Source organism: Felis catus, chromosome C2, assembly GCF_018350175.1.
Source record: "Felis catus isolate Fca126 chromosome C2, F.catus_Fca126_mat1.0, whole genome shotgun sequence".
Lineage (NCBI taxonomy): Eukaryota > Metazoa > Chordata > Mammalia > Carnivora > Felidae > Felis > Felis catus.
The window spans coordinates 133,769,623-133,793,314 of record NC_058376.1 but is presented as its reverse complement, the minus strand read 5'-3'; the positions used below and the strand labels follow the sequence as shown (position 1 = coordinate 133,793,314).

Here is a 23,692-nt window from a genome sequence, read left to right as displayed (position 1 = left end):
AGAAAGACTATATTTAAATTGTTTTTATAGGAACAGAACTTTTATGTACTTCTTTCTAAGTGAGAGAAGCAAACGAGTAAGGAAGACAAAAAAAAGACTAAAAAGAGATCAACCAAGAAATAATAAGCATCATTTAATGGTTCCTCTTTGATCCCATATATCTTTTTCTAAATTCAAGTCAATTAAATGTAGCCCCTAGTTTTTGTGCTGACATGTGCCAAACACAAATATATTTAAGTACAAACTGGATTCCTATCCTCAAAGATCCCATAATCTAGCCAAAGAGTCAAACCCGCAAATACAAAATTACCAAATAATTTCATGCAGATTGAAGTGAAAGAAGAAATAGCAATCCAGAGGACAAAGGAAAGACACCTCCCTGGGAAGGGGGCTCAGGGAGGAAGGGCTCTGCTGAAGATGTGACATGTGGGTGGGGGGCTGGGAGCCAGCCAAAATGAAGAGAATTCCAAGCAGAAGCATTCCTGTAAAGAGACAGGCCCCACACCCCCACCTGCAGTCACACAGAGGAAAGAGTGCAGGCTGACTTCACCAGAAGACATATCTCAGAAGATGGGAGTAATCAAACGCAGGCTGGAGGTGAGCAAAAAAGGAGGTAAAGATCCTTCCAAGATTTCTTGCTTGGGTCTTGGAAACAATGCCATTAATGACACGTGAACTACTGAAGAGGAGGAGACTTACTGAGACAATTCAGTACATGCTGAGGTTCAGGAGGGTTCTATGAGGCATAAGAAAACCAGGGACTCAGGTTTCAGAGAGGCGACAGGGTTCATAGACCTGAGACGTAGTCCCTCAGGGGGTTTCCAGAACTCTAGGTTAACTACTCTACATTCAACTTCTTAGAAATGAACAGAGGCTGAAGTAGGCTGTATCAAAAGAAAAAACACTGAACTGTGGTAAAAGCACTAGGAATTTAAGCAAACAGTACGCTATAGCCCCCTTATTTACAGCAGTTCTGATCAAAACAAGGAGATACGATCAGCAAAGGTCCTATTCATACATTTGTTGGACTGCAGATCCACAGACAGAATAAATAACAATTAGGAGACTTTTAAACACAGCTGTTCCCAATACTGGCTCTTGCCTGCAGTAGTCGAGGGAGGGCCACTGTTTTCTCTCAGCCGCAAGTATTCGTGCCCTTGGAGCACTCCCTCAAAATCTGGGTGTTCTTCCATCTACTCAGGAAGTCTTCCCTGGCTTCAAAATGACGGGAACAAAAATAGGAACCGGTGAGGTTACTTCCTCAAGTTAAATGGAGAAATAATCAAAAGCATACTCTAACCCGCATTAAATGTTTTTTAGACAAAAAGAAAAGGGAATAAACTAGGAGCACGCATCGCCAAAGAGCCCCGTTCCAGGTCCTGAGGGAGGAGGCACACTAGGCAAATTCTGGCCGGAAGACCCCAGCTCTAAATTCAGAATCATGTGGCCCTTCTGCGTCCTTGTGCTAGCCGCCTCCCACAACATTTCTCCATCTGTAAAGAGAGGTCTCGGCCTTCTGACAGTCCCTGAGAGCCTATGGGAGGTACCATGCAGGCCTTCCTTGGGGAGTCCAGAAAGCAGTGTGGAAACAAAGCCTAGACTTGGAGTTGCACACTCGGCCCTACAGGGCAGTGGAGGTGTGCACCAGCTATCCACATGCTCCGCGTGCTCCTTCGGATTCAAGCATGGAGTAGGCTCCTTAACCTCAACTAGCTCCTGTGTCAGGAAACAGAGAGCGTCCCCCTCTCTGTAAGTTTTGGGAGGCCTGGGCTGCCCCAACCCTCTAAGACTGGGGGAGAGTAGGAATTCCTCCTGCTTCATACAGGACACCGGGAAGAACAACCCATCAACGGCTACCAGAGGAGGAGGGAGTGTTGGCAGATGCATCCGTGCACGGGGAAATCAGGACAGGCGCCAATGGCTGCAGTTCAGAGTGAAATTTGGGAGGCTTTTTTTTTTTTTTCCTTTTAAGTTAATAATGACTGCAAAGTGAATCTGCATTCCAAGGAGACTCCCAGGGTGTTAGAAGACTTTACCAAGATGCTCTGACTCTTGCCTGTCTTCCCAGGAGCCCTTTCAGGATACGTATGACATATGTTCTCTTTATGCAGAGAATGCCACAATGGTGCACTGAACCCTGATTTTCAGGAACGTGCCAGTCTCAGTTGCCCTGGTATCTGGATGCTCTGAGGCAAGTCCTGGCATAAGGCAATTTCGCTCTGGGGCCCATTCCGTCCGCCTTCCTAAGCTGTTTGTTTCCTAATTATCCCCAGCCCTTGCTGAGCTTCACCGTTGCCAGCTCCCCAGCCTCTCACTCTCCGCAGTTACGTGTGCTCAAGCCTCTCCTATCGATTTCTCCTAAACCTGTCCTCCTGGTCCCCAGCAACAGTCCTCTCCCAAACCATTCATAACTAACCTTAAGGAAATGTCTAAATTCACAGCCTCTACTCTTCGATCTCCTACTCACTCCTCGAACTGTCACTCCATTGAAGTGGATTTTTGCCAAGGTCACCCACAACGTCCGTGATCCTGAACATGGCAGGTGTTTCCAAGTCCTCTTCTTGATGATAAGAATGATGCTATCACCCAATGTGTACTGAGCACTTCGTGTACGCCAAGTATGATCCTTCGAACCATGCAAACTTTATCGAGGCTTCACTACCAGCTGATAAAGTAGGTTTACAATTATAGCCCTTTTATGAATCAAACCTTTGCGAATTAGAGTAACACGTAGCCAGTGTCACACAACCTGTGAGCAAGGCAGGCAGGACTCAGAACACAAGCCTCCGCCTCTGTGGCCTGTGCTGCTTCTCTGCACTATCAGAAGGCAGCCCTTGGCCTGTCCCAATTCTTCCTCCCCTTTCCTCCTTGGTCTCCATCTGGGGCTGCTCTTTGTGCACCCTTAAATACTGATGGTCTATCCTTGCCTCCTCATCCCTAGGGTGCTCTCATCCAGTCCCTGGCTTCAATTATTACTCACAGAATCAAAATCTGTCTCTCCAACTGGTCTACTGTCACATCCACAGGTGCCCCAGGTTCAATGCACTGTTCTCTACTTACTACTCACCCAGTGCTGGAGTCGCCTGTCCCATATTGCTGTCATTGTCTCCCTGGTGCCTAACACTGAGGTTAGCAGGTGGGAGGTGCTCCCTCAGCAATTACGAAATTAATTAACATGGAGACTTTGCCTCCCTAGACCTCAGTTTCTCACTTGGAAAACAGACTTGCATCAGGGAATGGAAGTGTGTTACATCCTGTAAGTTGCCCTTTGAAAAGTGGTTTGTAGCAAAATAAGTGTGCAAACAGGCTGCGTATCCTCCTCTTTGCAATTCACATTAGATAGCATACTAAAAGCTCTCAATCTTTTGTTATTGTTTAATAAGGGTCTCTGACCCTTTTCCGGGAATATCCCAGGCCCTCCAGACACAGTGCTCCACGGGGGTGCATGCTTTGGCAGGGGTGCCTGGGTGGCTCAATGGGTTAAGCATCCGACTTCAGCTCAGGTCATCATCTCCGGGTTCTTGAGTTCAAGCCCCGCAGAGGACTCTGTGCTGACAGCTCAGAGCCTGGAGTCTGCTTCAGATTCTGTGTCTCCCTCTCTCTCTGCCCCTCCCCCCCCCCCCACACACTCTGTCTCTCTCTCTCAAAAATAAATAAACATTAAAATTTTTTTTCTAAATAAAGAAGTGTGAGTAGGCCAGTCCTTTGTTTTGTGAACTTTTTTTTTTTTTTAACATTTATTTATTTTTGAGACAGAGAGAGACAGAGCATGAACGGGGGAGGGGCAGAGAGAGAGGGAGACACAGAATCGGAAACAGGCTCCAGGCTCTGAGCCATCAGCCCAGAGCCTGATGCGGGGCTCGAACTCACGGACCACAAGATCGTGACCTGGCTGAAGTCGGACGCTTAACCGACTGCGCCACCCAGGCGCCCCTGTTTTGTGAACTTTAAACAGCCACCTGGGCCACCTTAGAAAACATCTGCCAATTCCTTAGAAAATTAAACACAGAGTTACCATATATGACCCATCGATTCCATTTCTAGGTTTATAGCCAAAGAGAAGTGAAAACACATGGCCACACAAATATATACAAATGTTCACAGTGGCATTATTCATGATAGCTAAAAGGTGGAAATAACCCACATATCCATCAAGTGATGAACGGGCAAACAAAATGTGGCAAATCTGGATAATGAAACATTATTTGGCCATAAAAAGGAATAAAGTACTGATACTACATCCTACAACAAGGAAGAACCTTGAAAACATTATGTTAAGCAAAACATGCCAGTTGCAAAAGACCACATAGGGTATGATTCCATTTATATAAGCTGTCCAAAATAGGCAATTTAAAGACACAGAAAGTAAATTTATGGTCACCAGGGGCTGGGAGTGACTGCTAATGGGCAAGATATTTCTTTCAGGGAAGATAAAAATGTTCTAGAATTAGATAGATAGTGGTGACAGTTGCACAACTGTGAATATACTAAAAACCAATGACATGTACACTTTAAAAGGGTGCGTTTTACGGCATGGGAATTACATCTTAGTAAAAAACCAAAAAAAGGTACAGTGGATAACCGCAATAAACAAAATGAACGATAAAGCTCATCTTTATAACTTGAACTGGTTAAGGTAAATAGGTGTGCCAATAAAACATGCCAATTAACCATAGTGACTTAGGTCATTCACACTAAATAACAAAGACAGGAACAAAAAAACCTATAGTTAGTAGATTTAATAGATTTAAGTATATTTACTTCCATATACATGAAGTAAAGCGGAACAAAATCTGAAATTCAGACCTAAAGGTATCTTCTAATACCCAGTAAGAACTGTTCCTTCAAGAGTATCACGGACTTACACTGACAATGCGGGTAAACCATCTTCTATCCTCCCTGGAAACAGCAATGGCCCTTACAGAGCCAAGGGGGACATCCATCGTCCTTCATTTTCTGTGCCAATGTCCCCGAACAAGCATAATCAGCGGGTGACTGAAGGTTATGAAAAACTTAACCTGTTCACAAAGCTGACAGTTCCGAGGCTCAGAATGCTAAAACCCTAGACTTCTAATTTAGATTTCACTCCTTTTGTTAAAGATACCATATGACCTAAGAGCATTTTGTATTCATTTAAATACAGAGAAAAAATTTATCCTGAAAGTCTAACAGAAAGTGATTAAAGAGATGGGTCCTATAGGATATGGCGTTTAGTACTTTCTAAGTAAGCCACAAAAACTAAGGATAAAACCTGAATATGTACTCTTTGACCCCGGAAGATTTCCTGTAACTCCATGATTTTAAAGGTCTAGATAATTCAAGTCATAAAGGTCTTCACTCCATAGTGTTTCATCTAACAGCCCCTATAGTTATTCATTCATTCTACTAACGTTTCTTGAGCACCTACTATGTGCCAGGCATCAGGCCTAGTGTTAGGGGTAGAGATGAATAAAAACAGAGACTGTCTTTGTATTAGAGGATTCTTAGACTGGTGGATAAGACAGTCATCAATCAAATAATACATACAAGAGATGCAGTGAACATTATTTATTTAGAAATTAGTAAGTTCTGGGAAAGTTGAACCTTGCAGCAATTGTTAGGATTCTCTAAGCTTTATCTTATTTATTGTTGTGCAAGGGAATCATATTAAAAAGACATCAGATCTTAAATTTTTATTACATTAACTTGGAAAAAAATCAATAAAATTGCTCTAGATATGCCTATAGACCATAGTCTATTATATACATATATATATATATATATAGAGAGAGAGAGAGAGAGAGAGAAATATATATACATTGAGAAATATATATATTAGTGAGAAAGATTCATCAGGAAAGGTTTAGAGCTAGACTGAGTTTAAATTAAGCAGTTTCTGTTTGAAGTTGATAGCAGCCTATATAAAATCAAAGTCAGATGGTAAACGACATTAGTGAAAACGGCAGAGTAGAGAACTCCAAAAGTTCATTGCTCCATAAAAGCATCAAATAAACTGGCAAAACTGTCAAAATCAACTTTGTTAAACCTGGGAAACCACCAAAATATTGCAGCAACCAGGGGAACCAGGGGAACACTTAATAAAAAACAGCTAGATCTCAGCAGGAAAAGCCGGCCACTTTGTGGTATTATAAGTTACCCTGGCACCATCCCCGGCTCTCCAGCTCAGCAAAGAGCCTTGAAGAAAAAAGCCCATATTCCCAGTACAGATACCATTACCAGAAGAAGCAGAGTGGAGTTTGTTTTGAAAGAAGTGTGGTTGTGTGTTGTGATCTGCCTGGTCGCTTCAGCTCGAAGGGCTCCAGGCTCCGCCACAGCTCTCCTAACTTGGGACTCTACCAAAGCTGAGGCGGCTGCCCGAGGGAGTTGTCAAAAACACTCAAAAGTAAATTAAATACACTAGTAGCTGCTGCCTGGGACAATAAATAATTGTTGGAATAAACAATGAACTAACCAATTAGCTTGGGAAGAAAATTTGGGGATTGAGATGTTTTGTCAAACAAACGCTTTAAAAAGATCACACAGGGGGTATAGCTTAGTGGTAGAGCTTTTGACTAAAACGATCAGACATAGTCCTGGGAATCTAGATAGTCAAGTGCAGGCATGGGCCTAAGTATCTGCTCAGGAAAGCCCTGAGATAACTTTAAACTCTCACCTCTGGCTGACCCTCGAGTTCTGTGCATGCAGGAGGTGAAGGCTAAGGCGGAGTTATCAATGCCTATCCGATCACTAGAGAGACACTAAGCTAATAGAATAGAGATAGCATTGACTCATGACAAAGAATACAGACTGCTCAAAATTGGCACAGAAAGTCACAAAACAAGCAACAGCAGCTACAAGCAGCAACAAACCCTGGTGAGTGAAGAGAATCTAATTTCCAGAGTTGCCACGCTACAATATTAAAAATATCTATTTTTCCACACACAAAAAATTACACAGCACGTAAAGAAATAAAATATGGTTCATATACAGAGGAGAAAAGGCCACTAATAGAAACTGTCCCTGAGGAAGCACACACATTGGTCTAATTAGAAAAAGACTTTGTTTTTTTTTTTTAATTTTATAAATGTTTATTTATTTTTGAGAGAGAGTGAGAAAGAGAGAGAGAGAGAGAGAGAGAGAGAGAAAGAGAGAGAGAGAGAAAGAGCAAGAGAGACAGAGCTTAACCAGGGGAGGGGCAGAAAGAGGGAGACACAGAATCCAAAGCAGGCTCCAAAGCTGTGCTGACAGCTCAGAGCCCAACATGGGCTTGAACTCACAAACCGTGCAATCATGATCTGAGCCAAAGTTGGATGCTTAACCAACTGAGCCACCCAGGCACCCCTGGACAAAGACTTTAAGTGAACTATTTTAAATATACTCAAAGAGTTAAAGGGAACCATGTACAAAGAACTAAAGGAAAATGATGTCTCGTTCAAAAGAGATTATCAGTAAGTAGACAAGAATGATTTTTTTTTTTTTTTAAGGAACCAAATAGAAATTCTGGGTTTGTAAAGTACAAGAAATAAATGAAATTTTCACTGAGTAAGCAAAAGAAAGAATCAGCAAACCTGAAGGTAGGCCAACTGATACCACCAAGTCTGAGAAGCAGAAAGGAAAAGAGAATGAAGAAAAATCAGCACCGACTAAGAAAGCTCCAGGACACCACCAGTCCCACCAGCTGGGAGTTCCAGAAGGACAGGAAAGAGAGAAAGGAGCAATAAGAATGTTTTAAGAAATGGGGCACCTGGGTGGCTCAGTTGGTTAAGCGTCCGACTTTGGCTCAGGTCATGATCTCATGGTCCGTGAGTTCGAGCCCCGCGTTGGGCTCTGTGCTGACGGCTCAGAGCCTGGAGCCTGTTTCAGATTCTGTGTCCCCTCTTTCTCTCTCCTCCCCAGCTCATGCTCTGTCTCACTCTTCTCAAAAATAAATAAATGTTTAAAAAAAAAAAAAAGAATGTTTTAAGAAACAATGGCTGAAAATTCCCCAAATGTGATGAAAAATAAGAACTGATGTTTACTTAAGGGCAAAACTAACAGAAGCAGTTGTGTGAGGCAACTGAACTAAGTCCCATGCCACTGGGTGTTTCTGACACAGAAAGACTGGGAGTTCAATGAAACAAAATTCCTTGTGAACAAAAGTCCAATGGGAGGTGAGTGCTATGGTGGCTCTAACAACTCTCTGCTAAAGATCCTTCATATAATAAGAGGAGGCAGCAGACGGAAATCCGGGTGTCCATCGACGCACCCCTGGCCACTCTCACTCACCAGCCTCCAGGCTTCTGCTCTCTTGCTGTGCTCCTGCTCCCTTCACAGCCGAGAGCTGCCTGGCCCTCCCCAGTGCTCACAACCAGGTTTCCTGATGTCACACACACACACACACACACACACACACACACACCCTCTCAGACTGTTTGCCTGTCCCCACCCCTACCTTCCAATCACTAGAGTGGCAAGTAGCCACAGTGGCAAGGAGGTTTGCCTTATCCCTCCAGCGAGGCGCAAAGGACTGAGATGCCTGCCTTACATGTTTCAGGGAGACTGACCCACCCTGGCTAGTTGGGGAGTCCCACACAAACCATATTTCAATCAAAGGTTGGAGGAGGGGGCAGGAGGTGAGCTGATTTTAAGTGCTTAAAACATTTTCTTATACTTAGTCATCTTTCAAATTCATTCTTAAAGGTTGTTTATCTTAGGTTATTTACTAAAGAGGGGTTGCTATTTTCTCCAATAAACCCTTTTCTAATTCTAATTTTATAGCAAGTTATCAATAGGGAAATCAGGGCTCCATATGCAAAATTTTGCTTCCAGAAGCTTTTTGTTTGTCCAAAGTATCAATAGATGCCTTCACAGAAGAGTGATGAAAGGGTCTTTAATTAAATCCCACAATTTGATTACTTCTTTTGAGGTAGCATATTTAGCTGTCTCTAAAAAGATTTTCTTCCTAAAACATAATACGCTCATTTTAATTATTGTGGGCTAAGAAAGGACTCTGTGCCCATTTATAGACAGAATGCTTCATTTGCCCATTGCCAATTGTGATTTTTCTACTGACATAAATATACTGGCAGTATACATTTCAATAGCACCTAACACCAAAGTTTCTAAGCCCTCTCTTATACATATTATACTATTACCAAATACATGCATAGGAAGATTAACTTCCTAAATATAGCCTCCTCCATAGCCATATTTGGCGGAATTATAAAATCTTAGGAATGATTTCTTTTGACCAAGGAAAGAATCTTTTATGAGCATTAAGAGACACAATGCATTATCTAAGAAAGATCTATCCAATTAGAAAAACATGAGGAGATTTCAAATCTTTAGAGTTACATTTTTAGACCATTTCAAAACTTCAGAATTCTTTAAAAAATTTTGAGGGAGGTTATATCTTAAAATAGGTTTTAATTTAGCATTTCTATTGCAAACTCTAAATTGCAGTGAATTCTGAATACTAAAATTCTGCTTATTGAATAAGTTTTAACATAACAAAAACTGCAAAGCCAAATTCTATTCTAGCAGTGAAGATTCTGCTTTGCAGGAATTAATTTTCTAAGTTCATAACCATTAAAAAGCATGAGTTTTCCTCTTCCCCACCACAGATTAAAAATAGTTTTTGTTGTATCACATTCTTTTCAAATAGTGGCATGCAACTCTCTCTCTCTTTTCTCGTCCTGCTAAAAATATGTACAACTTAACCAACCTACTAAAATCAAAGCAACTTTTTTCCCCCACAGCTACCAGTTTCCTGGATGTGAATCTTCCACACAGCTATCTTAGTATTTCCTGTGTCCTTACATAAATAGAAAATTGTTCTATTTGGACCCTTCATGATCAAATTCTCTCTTGATGATTGCCTAATTAATAGAAAGAGGCAGTGGTAAAAGATCATGCTAAAATGATTTGCATCTGTCTTTAGAAAACATTTTTGCACTCGCATATGAAAATGAATAGTGATATCCTGGGAATTTAGAACTTTCTTCTTTTAAAGTCTGTCACACTTCTATTTCACATCTTTTTCTAGAATACAGGCAGAAGTGCATCTCCTGTTTTTCTCATCCACATCCCCACTCAGCCTTTGAATAATTCTGAAAGCATGGTGAAATAAGATCTCCTCTTAGGGAAATCCAGATGCCCTATTTCTCAAAAGACTGTTCTTAGCTCATGTGTTCAATGATTTTACCATTTATTAGATATTTCGCCAGCTTGCCAAGAATGGCTAGGGAGTCACCAATTTACAGTCCTCCATAAAGCAGGCAAATCACATTTCCAATATACCAGTTCCTTGACCCTTCGGTCACTATATTTAAAGCTTTTTTATATTAAAGCTTTGGCACTAATTACTTAAAAGAAAGATTCTCTACTAAGGCAAATCTATTGTGGAACTGTCCATTTTAAAAGATATGATTAAAATATCTGACCAGCATTTCTCTACCTACTAGGCAGCAGGTATTTCTTGCTATCTACACATATATAAGAAGTGGACCGCCTGACCCCCTTCCCTTAGGAAAACATTATCATATGGGCTAGATTAAATAAATATTATTAAATACAACAAAACATGTAATGCTTAAAGGTGTTTTTTTTTTCAATGTTTCCTTTATTTTTGAGAGTGAGAGAGACAGAGTATGAGCAGGGGAGGGGCAGAGAGAGAAGGAGACAGAATCTACGAAGCAAGCTCCAAGCTCTGAACTGTCAGCACAGAGCCCGACACGGGGCTCAAACCCGTGAACCACGAGATCATGACCCAAGCCGAAGTTGGAGGCTCAACTGACTGAGCCACCCATGTGCCCCTTAAAGATGCTTTTAAGTCAAAATATTAAGCACCTTCTTTTTTAAATGGCTTTGACCCATTTTGTTCTGGAATGAAATTCCTAATTCAAACTTTAATTGAAGGTGAGATATAATTTTAATGGCAGTTATCACACTAAATTTCTAACAAATGGCAAGGATAAAGAAAAACTATAAACAGAATAACAAAACATATTCATAGATTATGATCTGATATTGAGGAACTGAATTCAAAATGCTTTATTGTATTCTCATGTAGTGGTGGTTATAACACAGTGGTTACCAATACAGTAACACTTATTTATTGATAGTATTTGAGGAACTGGGTGGCCTCCAGTTAAATAAGTAAATCTATTTTAATTTTAAATAAAAACCCCACACAAGCATCTGCACTCCTGAATTCTGTGAGCACATTCTCCCTAAAGGCTGGCCCTCTGTACCCCCACCAATGGCCAAGCCAGTGTGCAAGGGCCACTTACAAGGCTCAGGGAGCTTGTTTCTTGCTCTCTTGAGGCTCTCTCTCACTCTCTCTAATCTCCATATCTGATTTTTAAACTTTTGGTTCATCTTTCTAGTTGTTCATTGCCTCAACAAATAAATAGAAGTTTACCATATAATCATATTAAATAATAAAATCAACATATATATGTGGAATATTCTAGGAGCTAATACAATGCTATCTCTTATTCATCTATAAAAGGAGAAAAACGTTCAAGGATTAACAATATATCTAATAGATGCCATTTTAAAAAGTTAAATGAGAGGCACCTGGGTGGCTCAGTCAGTTAAATGTCTCTCAATTTAGGCTCAGATCATGATCTCCCATGAGATAGAGCCCTGCACTGGGCTCTACAGAGCCTGCTTGGAATTCCTTCTCCCTCTCTCTCTGCCCCTCCCCCGTTCATATGCACACGCGCACACCTGCACTCATTCACTCTCACACAAAATAAATAAATAAACATTTTTAAAAATAATAAATAAATAAACACTTTTAAAAAAAGTTAAATGATATCTAAAGCCACTGGTCTTCTAAATAACAAGACTGAAGAATCTGGAATCCATAATCAAGTGACTCAAGCATCTGTTGTCACATTTACATGCTATTGTTGGTAGATGTTTTTTCAGGTAATAAAGTAACTAAATCATAAACAGTACCATTAACAAAACATTATGGAAAAATTATTTCAGTTTGTTTAAAACACAAAAGGTCTTTGTCTCACTGATTTTTTTCACTCTCAGAGGCAGTGAGGGGGAAAAAACTGGGTTCTGGTGATTCCATTTCTGGTGACTAAATTTTAGACTGATGTCATATAGGTGGCACATATGGGTATTATTTATTTCATAATATGCCTGAATGTATTTCCAATTGTTTTGTCTATTCTTCTGCCACAGCTTCCAGAAAATACCATTCTGAAGTCCATATTCACAGAATCTTTGCAGTGAGGATTCCCAGGGAAGAACATTTATTCATGCACTGCTACTTGAGGTAACTCTTCCTCACTCTTCCTTCACTCTGGGGGAAGCATCTCCAGGAGGAAGCATCTCCAGGAAGACAGACGCCTGCTCAACCTGACTCCAAAAAGGTCAGTCAGAAAAAGCATGTATTTTTTATAAGCCAACTATACAAACCACAGAATGAATAACATAAAGGAAGGCTAAAATATTAAGGAGCTAAGCATACAACTTTAAAAGTAAAACAAAAACAAAAACAAAACAAAACAAAACTCAAAAAAGAAAAGAAATAAGGACAAAAGAAATAAAGATAAAACCAGAAACTAATGAAACAAAAGGGTAACAACAGAGCAACAGAGAAGATCAATAAACCTTGTTTAAAAAGATTATGAAACTGGGATGCCAGGTGGCTCAGTCAGTTAAGCTTTTGACTTCAGCCCAGGTCATGATCTCGCAGTTTATGGGTTCAAGCCCCACACTGGGCTCTGTGCTGACAGCTCCCAGCCTGGAGCCTGCTTCAGATTCTGTGTCTCCCTCTCTCTCTGCCCCTGCGCTCTTGCACTCTGTCTCTCTCTCTCTCTCTCTAAAATAAGCAAACATAAAAAAAAAAAAAGATTATGAAATTGATAAACCATGGCAAGCCTAATTTAGAAAAAAGAAAGGACAAATAAAAAATACGAGTAATGAAAAGAAGGACATAACTATATATGCGGTGGATTACAAAAAGGTGGGATGAACGTTATTTTAATAAATTTAAAAACTTAAGGAACAAAGCCCCAGAACCTCTATTGCACCATCTCTTATTAAAGTGTTATTTAGTAATTTAAATTCAGGCTCTGAATGAGTAAATTCAGGTTTTTGACTCAAAAGAATAAAACTAAAAATTTTACCTACGATATTTCATACTAAGTATTATGATTTATAAATACTGTAAATTTAAGAATGATGCCCACATCTTTTTAAAAAATTTACCTAATCCAGAGTTTTCTTCCAGTATTTCTATTTCACCTTTGGGATTATTTAATACAGGTGTATAAATGTTGCCAGGTGATTATAATTTAATAACTTTCTAAAACTTAACTGAATGACCCTTGTACTTCCAAATTTAATATTAACTTTGAGCTGCCATATGACTGCCTTATTCCAGTCCCAGGTAAGTGCAAGAACAATAAACTCAAAGCATTATATAGCCAGGAGAGATTTCAACCCCACACTTTACAAATATGAAATCTAGACCTAGTGAGGTGAAGTAACTTCCCAGGTTGTCACATTAACTTTCTTTCCTCCAACACAGAAGGTCATGATAACTCAGCACTCGGTGGAACACATGATGCTGCCCCATTACCCTCACTATTAAGGTGATGGAAAGCCAGTGCTAAAACCCCAACGTGTGGCCCTCTGGGGCATACTATGTGGAATCAGCATAGTCACTAGCATTAAGAGGAGTTTTCACACATTATCTAAAAGACTACTTTCCGCACACACAAAAATTGCCATTATTTTAACATGTCTCTTCTTTTATCTTCCTGGTTTAAATGCCGTGTTGAGGGGCGCCTGGGTGGCGCAGTCGGTTAAGCGTCTGACTTCAGCCAGGTCACGATCTCACGGTCCGTGAGTTCGAGCCCCACGTCAGGCTCTGGGCTGATGGCTCGGAGCCTGGAGCCTGTTTCCAATTTTGTGTCTCCCTCTCTCTCTGCCCCTCCCCCGTTCATGCTCTGTCTCTCTCTGTCCCAAAAATAAATAAACGTTGAAAAAAAAAATTAAAAAAAAAAAATAAATGCCGTGTTGATTGCAAAGTTCATGGTGACAATTTGCTCCTCCTTGTAATAAACTAGCACAATTTTACAGTCTTTAGCCTCTCAGATTAAGGGTATGAGACTGTTGAACAGTCGTCCTTTGATTCTTCAGTTATACAAAAGTCATATAAAAAGTCAGATAGCAACACAAGCAGGTTAAAAGGAGAATAATCAGGCAATCATCTAAAGTCTTTTCTACATAATACTAAATTTTTTATAAGACATTTGAATGATTCAAAGAATAAAAATCTGGCATTGTAGAATCAAAATATCAAGATGTAGTTTCCTCTTTTGCATAAATTTCCAAGATGACTGCTACAATGTCCCTCATGCTAGATGGTCTTTTTCCATGTGACCTTGCACTGTCCCATCAAAAAGTAGGGTCTCATTCCCCTCTCCCTGCATCTGGGCTGGCCAATGATTCACTTGTAACTAGAAGAATGCAACAGAAGTGACTCAGTGTGACCTCTGGGGCTAGGTCACAGAGGCCACGAAGGCTCCACCTGGTTCTCTTGGAAGGCTTATTCAACCACCTAAGACCATCACATTGGAAAGGCCACACACAGGCACTCGGCTGAGCCCAATTTTCCCATTACCCACACCAAGGTGCTCAATATGGGTGTGAGTAAGCCAACTAGGAAGGGGAGCCCCAACCGTTTGAATTACCCAGCCATTCAAGTCTTCCCAGTTGAGGCCCAGACATTGGTGAGCAAAGACAGACACCCTAGATGCGTCTTGCCCAAACTGCTGACCCAAAGAATCCATGATCATAATAAAAGGGTTACTGTTCATGCCACTAAGTTTAAGGCAGTTTGTTATACAGTTAGATATAGTAGATAACCACAAAAGCATGTTTGGGCCAAAAACAGAACCAAAAAAACTAAAAATCTTGATTACTGCTGAGTATAGTTATAGGACTAATTCTTATATTTATTCGCTAGGTGGCCAGATAACAGAAGGTTAAAAAGACCCTTCAGACCTGACCCAACTGAAAGGAAGATCAATCCACTAGCACATGGAGGATGTATGTCCTTAACGAAATGGGACTGTATCCTATGCACATCCGCATTACGAAGGACAGAAAAGGGCTAAGTACCAGGAAAAGGCCAGGCCAGGGAAGGAAGAGCCTTTTATAGCATAGCTATCTCATTCTCCAGTCACTGCCAGGCAACCTACTAAGGAAACTATGAGTCTCCAAGGAGCTCATAAGACAAAGAACACAGGCAAGGGGAAGGAGGAGATAAAGAACACACAAGTTGCTCCTTTACCCTCTGAGGTACAGGATGACACATGGCTAATATCACAAAAGAGAGAAGAGAGCCTAAGATATAATTTACCATACAGACTTGAACACCAATGAGGAAAAATCAAGTATTTTAACTATCTTTATCTTTTATCCTTCAAAATTCTGTTGAAAACATATTTATATTTTAAGTCTCTTTAAGTAATTTGCATCAAAATAACTCCAACATTCATCATCAACAATTTGGACTTCTCCTCTAAATAAAAAGATGGTAGAGTTATATGAAGCACATTCATTTGATGCCATAATATCACTGAGTCTTTATACAGATGGTATTAATTTTCTTCAGACTGGATGCTCTTGGTGGTAAATTATTCCTGGAGTTTTGGTAGTAACAAATTTGAATCCCAAACTGCAGAATATATTTTTCCATGAGAAACAGTGCCAGGAAAGACACCTTCCCTCTTGACCATTTCTTCACCCCATGAACCATTTTATTTCCCTTCTTCAATACTTCAGTAAAGATACTTTGAGTAGACGTATGAATTTGTTCACTACAGAAACCCATTAGCTCCAACAAAACCTGTAACAGCAGGGATATTACATTTTCTTGATCAAAACAGTGAAAAACAACCAGCTCAAAAGCAAAATATTTGGTTATTTGTTGTTTTAAAAAGCTGAATAATCTTTCATCCCATATTCTACATCCTTCCTCAGATTTGTCTATTGCCTAGTATGGCAGGTTTACTGAGTCAATTTGTACCTTGTTAATTCTGATGCTTTGCATCGTATTAAAATAGGCTATGATCAGCAAAAATCAGCAACAACAAAAAACCTTTCAGTCAGATCAAAACAAGAAATGCTTTTCAAGATTATAGGCTCTTACTAAGCATGCTTTGAGTTAATTAAGTAAAAATAATGGAAACCTTGGCAGACTATTTTAGATGCCCATGAATTACTTCCTGAGGTATAACCAAGTTAGGCCTGGATTTTCTTCATGATATTTATTCCGTTCCATGTTTCTAAACGTAGACTGAATGGGGTATCCCTCTTTTTCTCTCTCATCTTTCCTCTTGCACAAAGCTGTGAGTGGGAGATGGGTGGACAATGGATGGGCACTGTCCTCTCCCTCCACCAAACCTGGCTTGACCCAAACAATGTAAAGATGACCTTTTTAAAAATAATCAAAGTTTCCCATACTGTAAACGATGAATTTGAAAGGAAAAACAGCGTAAACAGAATAAATCAATAGAAATTTCCTAGTGACAGAGATGAAACACCACCTAAATAAGAAGAGGAAACAGTGATAAAATTTAAAGGAAAAATATTAGAGCAGCAAATAAACCTACCTATACAACCAGAGAATATATCTAAACCGGGAAGTTCCAGTGCCATAAAAACTCATGAACTATGGAGCATGGATGACTCTAACATGAAATATGTGGTGAAAAATTTCAGAGAATCTACCAGCAAATACATGCTGATTTTATGTTAGGTTTTGGCTAAATATCAGCACAAAGTGAGTGTGGATGTTAATACTGAGAGCTCTCAGCTTAAAATAAAAAAGACATGGTGAGAATAAATATGAAGATTTCAATGAAGACTTAAGCACCTTCCAGGTCTTGAATCAAAAGCATTTAACTTCATAGAAGAACGTTCACTAATGTTATGCCTTGTTTGGTTTATGTTAGTTTTTCCTTACCACATTATAAAAAGTATGTTTTAATTGATTTCTTCTAATATCTATTAACGCAGCTTTGTATGCAGATGAAATCTTTCTTTCCTAAATTGAAAGTGTTGTTTACAACTTTAAGTGATATTTTATGAATCTACCTTTCAATCTTTAAACCACGGTCTCTTCAAATCCTATAACAATAAGATTCTCTAACAAACTCTATAGGAATTTTTAATCATTCATTTCTATTATAATGTAATTTCATAAAAACTAAGATTTCCTAAACTCTATTCAAAAAAATAAAGATATCTTATTTTTAATACCACAAATTCTAGACCAGTAAAATTGGACCACCAAGAGAAAAAAACTTGAAAATTAAAATTTAACTTATCTTGGAAGTACATTAATACTCTAATTAATAAGCTCAAAATTAAATTCAACATACTAAAATTAATGATGGGTGAACATAAGGAATATATCCTTTGAAAAACTATCTTTCTCCTAGATAATATTAATGTTTACAAAAATTTAATCAAACCAGTATGCTTCTCCCTAGTTTCTCTGCTCGCTGTTAAATATATTTCTCCATATACACACACAAAATACACTTTATTATTCTCATGAAAAATTTACTGACTATATTAAAATATGTTAGAGTTACCTTAATTTTCTCTCTAACTACTTTCTCCCAAACTCAAAACTAAAACAAAAAACTTCTCATAAGTACTATGTACACCAAAAGTTCCATACTAAGCTCGGTCGGTATAGCATACTGACTCTTGATCTTAAGGTCATGAGTTCAAGTCCCATGTCGGGTGTAGAGCTTACTTTAAAAATAGATAGATAGAGGGGCACCTGGGTGGTTCCGTCAGCTAAGCGTCCGACTTGGGCTCAGGTCATGATCTTGCGGTTCGTGAGTGCAAGCCCCACATCGGGCTTTGTGCTGACAGCTCAGAGCTTGGAGCCTGCTTCGGATTCTGTGTCTCCCTTTCTCCCCGCCCCTCCCCCAGTTGTGCTCTGTCTTCTCTCTCTCTCTCTCTCTCTCTCTCAGAAATAAACATTAAAAAATATTTTTAATTAAAAACAAAAATAGATAGATGAAAAATAAGTTCCACATAAAATTTAAGCACCCTATACAAAATGACTAAGTTTTGTTTTCTTTTGTTTTTTATCAATGCAATCATGAAAATGACTTCATGAAATCTAAATTATAAATATACAAATATATTTATAATATTCCTCTTCTATAAGTAATTGGATTTAATTTCATGTTCTCAAAGCAAAGTCACTTTACATTTCTCAAAATCTTTTTTTTTTTAGTTTTTTTTTTAACGTTTATTTATTTTTGAGACAGAGAGAGACAGAGCATGAACGGGGGAGGGTCAGAGAGAGGGAGACACAGAATCCGAAGCAGGCTCCAGGCTCTGAGCTGTCAGCACAGAGCCCATCGCGGGGCTCGAACTCACAGACCGTGAGATCATGACCTGAGCCGAAGTCGGCCGCTTAACCGACTGAGCCACCCAGGCGCCCCTACATTTCTCAAAATCTTTGACAAAATGTAAACATTTCCTTACAGCCAAATCTAAAGTGATATTGCTTCAGGTAAACATAGAAGAAAGCAGCAAACCATTAAAATATTAATTTAATTGTTTACTAATCGTAATAGAATCTCAGCAACATTCTGACAATATGATTTAAGAAAAATTTTACGCCACATCTCATACTAGGCAGTGATCCTATTTTCTGAATCAAGACATTTAGTAAGCCCACAGAAGAGTCTTCTAATCTAAAGAATACAGCATACCTTATAATCAAATTTTAACTAACCAGTGAGAAGCACCCACGACTGAAGGGCTGGGCTTGCTAAAGGAAAGGAAGAGCATTTCTACAGTAGGGCACAACACACAAAACCACAGGGATGCTAGTAAGGATGGTAAAGTGACTGCGGTCTGCAAGGCCCAAGCTGGCTACAACAGGGATTGGCGAGAAGGAGGAAAGGATCCTGGACAGACATCAAGGAGAGATGGGAGGTATCCTGAAAACCAAGATGAAGGTCAGGGCTCCAGCCTAAAAGCAAAGATCATCATGGAACTGTTGAGTGAAAAAATGTTTAAAATAGTGTAATAATGGCATTAATCTGAAAACTACCCGAAAAGGATTGGGGGGGCAAGGAAGAGGACGGGGCAAGGAGATTAATTATTGTAGTGTTCCAAGCATATGGTGACAAGAACCTGGTACCAGCATCAGACATGATGGGGCAGATGTGGGGGACAATGAGAACACACTCAGCTGGCAGGAGGAGGCGATCTTCAACACCAGTATCTCAAGAAAGGTTTTGTTTGTTTGGATGGTGGATTTGGTTTGGTGAGGAAGTACATTTTTATGGACCTAACTAGGATCCATGCCACAGCCATTGTATGTTAATACTTCTTCAGCAAGAAAGCAGAATAACTCAGCAGAGAGCACCTGCTTTCACAGTCAGGAGCCCACAAATCTATTTTTAGCTTTTTGAGCAATGTCGCTCATCACCTTATACAACCAAATAGGTCTCAGTTCCCTTCAAAGAAAAATAGTAGAGCAAACTGATATAACTCATGAAGTCTTATGGGGAAAAAACAAACTTGAATCTATGAAACAAAGTGCTTGGGAATAAAACTATCTACAAATGTTAAACCACTAACAAGTAATATTTTCTAAATAATGCCAGATGACCTTCAATTTTACCAAACTGGTTGCATTTTGTGTTTTGACGAGAGTCCTGATGTCCAAACACACTAATACCAAAATTTACCATTTTACCTATTTGTGATCATCCTTCTATATCCATTTTTAGCTTCTAAGGTTGAAGATCAATCACAGTTGTGATACAATTTTGAAACACCATATGACTATTTTAAAAAAACTGACAAGCAAAGTATTTCCATAAATTTAAATCCAAATCAAATATTAAAAACAAATCCGAAGCAGGTTTCAGGCTCAGAGCCTGACGCGAGGCGCGAACTCACGAACGGCGAGATCGTGACCTGAGCTGAAGTAGGGCGCCCAACTGACTGAGCCACCCAGGCGCCCCAAGAGTGTACATTTTAAGTTATCACCTCAAGAACTCAGCTCACATGCATCAATTTGGATAACAACTGTTTAAATTTATCAGACAAGAACATAAAAAGATCTCTTCGGTTGGTAAAATATTTCTACTTTTACCCAAGTTAAACAGATGGATAACCCAAGCCCAAGCCCTTCTAGATTACTCCTGGGACTCAGTGAGAACCATGTCTGCACTCTGAGATGTCATCATATATGTACCAAGATTACTTTTATAATTACTAGCATTACTTTTATAACTAAGTACATTATATATATTTAAATATAATATATATTAAGTTAATGTAGTTAAATATTATATTATATTATATTATATTATATTATATTATATTATATTATAAATATAATTATAATATAACTAAAAAAATAGGAAGAAGGCTGACACATAACCTTGTTTCAAATATCCAGCTAACTTAGATGCCACAATGCTTATCACACATTACCATAATTTTCCAATTTAGGAATTATCAGAAAATAAATCGATACACTATATATTTCCAGTGGTCTCTGCTACCATCACATTTTTATTAATTCCATCTTCATCTGAATAGACATGCTATTTTAAAGACTAGCATCAAAAATGTATAACAAACCAAACCCTGGGATGCAGCCTCGATCCCCGCCGCCTCCTCCCTGAGGCTACCTGTCTCAAAGACAGCCAAGTAGTTCACCCCACCAATAAGTTATGCAATGCCATCCACAGGTCTTAGCTCACACTATTCCCTTTGCCCGGAAGTTCACCAAGCAGTGGATGCCACTGGTGCCCTGCCCAAATCCCCCAACTGCTTTCAGAGTGTTGGTTGCTGAGACTTGCTTTAAGATAATACACGATTATAAATAAACATAAAAAAAATTTTTTTTAAAAGATAATACACGATGGGGACAAGTGGGTAGGACTACAGAGGAAACGAGATTGGCCATGAGCTGATGACTGTTGAAGCTAGATGATGAGTACGTAAGGGTTTACTATACCATCCTATTTGTGTCTATTTTCCATAGAGAATAGAGACAGAATCCAGGAAATGGAGAGGGGAATTAAATACACAATTAGAATGACAACCTGATAGTACCCACAAATTAGGTTTCACTTCTATTTGCTTAAAGATTACTTGGGATAAATTACTGGAATTAATAGATATCACTAAAATAAAAAAAATGTAGTGAAGATTCAGTAAATGTGTTTTGAAAGAAATTGAAATGAGATATACTGAAGTGAACTGACATTTCTTTTGTGGAGTCATGATAAAGGTAAGTAAACAGCCAGATTCCACCTGAAGGGCATGACTCCTTAAATGTTAAGTTTCTTCTCCTATTATTCTGTGAGTACAAAAGCAGTCACTGACTCTTATGAAGGTTGTGTTTTCCATATATATCTTCAATAAATTCTCACAAAAATCCAGTGAAGTCTATTCCATTATTATACCTATTTTAGAGAAGAGGAAACGAAGTTTAGTAGGTGACCCCACCCTAGATTCACACCAAGGCAGGTGACTCCAAAGCCTAAGCCACATACTACTCCTTCCGAAGCATGTTCTGTGGAACTGATATCATCGGTGCCCTAATGCCTTGCCGTAGAGTTAACAAAGCAACAACATTTGGGCAAAACATCTTGAGAGTGGCACACGCTTCAGGCGCCTGACTAATACTGTGTGTGGCTATTCCACCGATGGTATCACTGGGCCCCCTTTCTGGTAGTCACGGCTTTACATTAAGCTGTGCACTTCTTCTCCAGGATTCCCATGGTCCGTGACACAAATGTCAGGCTTGTCTGGTTAACACTCAGTCCCACAATGTTGTGTCTTTCCTAGGTGATAAATCTATGCAAGAACTAAACTCATTCTCTAGGCCCTTTTAAACACAATGACCAAATAAAGCAGCTATCTTTTTAGACTATCATGAAAGACACGAGGAAATTTAGTAATTTCTTTAAATTATTTTTATTTATTTTTAGAGAGAGAGAGACAGAGAGGGCAAGCGGAGGAGGGGCAGAGAGAGCAGGGGAGAGAGTGCAGAGCCTGATGTGGGGCTCAAACTCACGAACCATGAGATCATGACCTGAGCTGAAATCAAGAGTCAGACGCTTCACCCAGGCACCCCGGAAAACTCTGTTGTAAACTAACAAATTTCTAAGGTATAATTGTTAGCAAAACCCACAATTTCAAATTTCCTTTCATGAAACAGAGCTTAAACACATAAATAAAGAGAAAGATGATAAGGAACCAAAAACTAAACTAACATGGTCAAACTCATTTGTTGACAGATAACAGCATGTGAAAACAATTCATCTGAGTTACCAAAAAAAGGAAACAGGAATCAAAAGTTAAAAGGATGATCTCTTTCTTCAACTCTGTGACAGGAAAAAAAAGAAAAAAACACCCTCCAAGGCATCATCAGCCACCCCAAGCCTGCAACCACATGGCTGTATTTTAGACCGGGTGGAGCAGAGAGTAAATAAACACAGTTTCTATTTTTAGCATGCTTTCCCTGGCCACTCTGAAATTTCCAAGTCACAAATTATTGCCTGCTATCTTTTAAAGTAGATTTGTACTCAAAGAATTCATAAAAAACACCTCAGATCAGGAAATGACATTATCTAAGTTCCTAGGTAAAACTAATTTATTTGAGAAAATAATTTATTATGTAAAAACTATTATATAATCACGACATAAACTAGAAAGACTGCCTAAATATTTCCATTGCATATACTCAAAAGAGTACATCCTCTCAAATATAAATTACTGGTGTTAACAGAGTAAATTTTTCATTTTAAAACTCAAATTTTGTTAAAGTTTTGAAAATGAACTTATTTGCAAAAATTAACAATACAATAAAATCTAAAATGAAGATACAATTTACATATTAACAAATTGCAAAGAATTGCAAAAATCTCTCCAAAATTTAAATTCGCAGTATGCTCAAAAACTCAACTTTACTGAAGAATAATAGACTGGAAATAAAAAGAACAACTATCTGTATGTTCCACTTCTTCATACATTTTAGAAAGAAAATGAGGGGATTGTCTACACACACCAGGCAGGGCCAAATTATCCATTGGACAGTAGACACAATGTTTAAGGCCCACAATGTTTTTAGGGGCCCACAAAAATGTCTGAATTTCTTTTAAAATCAGAAGGAAAAAAAGAACTATCAGGCTGAATGTTTTACTATGTAATATTAATAATTTCGTCTTTACACCAGCATAGTTGTAATAATTTTATTTGATTTTTAAATGGAGGAAGGAGACCACAAAAAGAAAAGGGCCTAGGACCATGAAAGTCCATATGCAATGTTGCTACATACATTCTTAACCCTTGAGCAACATGGGTTTGAACCACACAGGCCCACTTATATGCAATTTTTTCAATACATAGAGTACTATAAACGTATTTTCTCTTCCTTATGATTTACTTAACATCTTTTCTCTAGCTTCCTTTATTATAATAGTACAGAATACATACAACATACAAAATATGTGTTAATCAACTGTTTATGTTATCAGTAAGACTTCTGGTCAACAGTAAGCTATTAGTAGTTAAGTTTTGGGGTGAGTCAAAAGTTATACATGGATTTTTGACTGCACTGGAATCTGTGTCCCTAACCCCTGCATTGTTCAAGGGTCAACTGTAAGTCCTTCCTGTCCCAGAAACCTCTCTG

General features: G+C 38.9%; 1 protein-coding gene across 6 annotated transcripts in view; it reads right to left on the bottom strand.

Annotated features, from left to right (window-relative positions):
- PLCL2 (phospholipase C like 2) overlaps positions 1-23,692 on the bottom strand; it is a 191,861-nt gene that overhangs the window by 139,742 nt on the left and 28,427 nt on the right. The window contains exon 1 of one of the 6 annotated variants that reach the window (XM_045037658.1): positions 4,866-5,631. The exons of the other annotated variants lie outside the window; for them this stretch is intronic. Coding sequence (XP_044893593.1) covers positions 4,866-4,943 — 78 coding nt within the window. The 5' untranslated portion in view covers positions 4,944-5,631. Of the gene's footprint in view, positions 1-4,865; positions 5,632-23,692 lie in introns of those variants that run through there. 6 annotated transcript variants of the gene reach the window in all.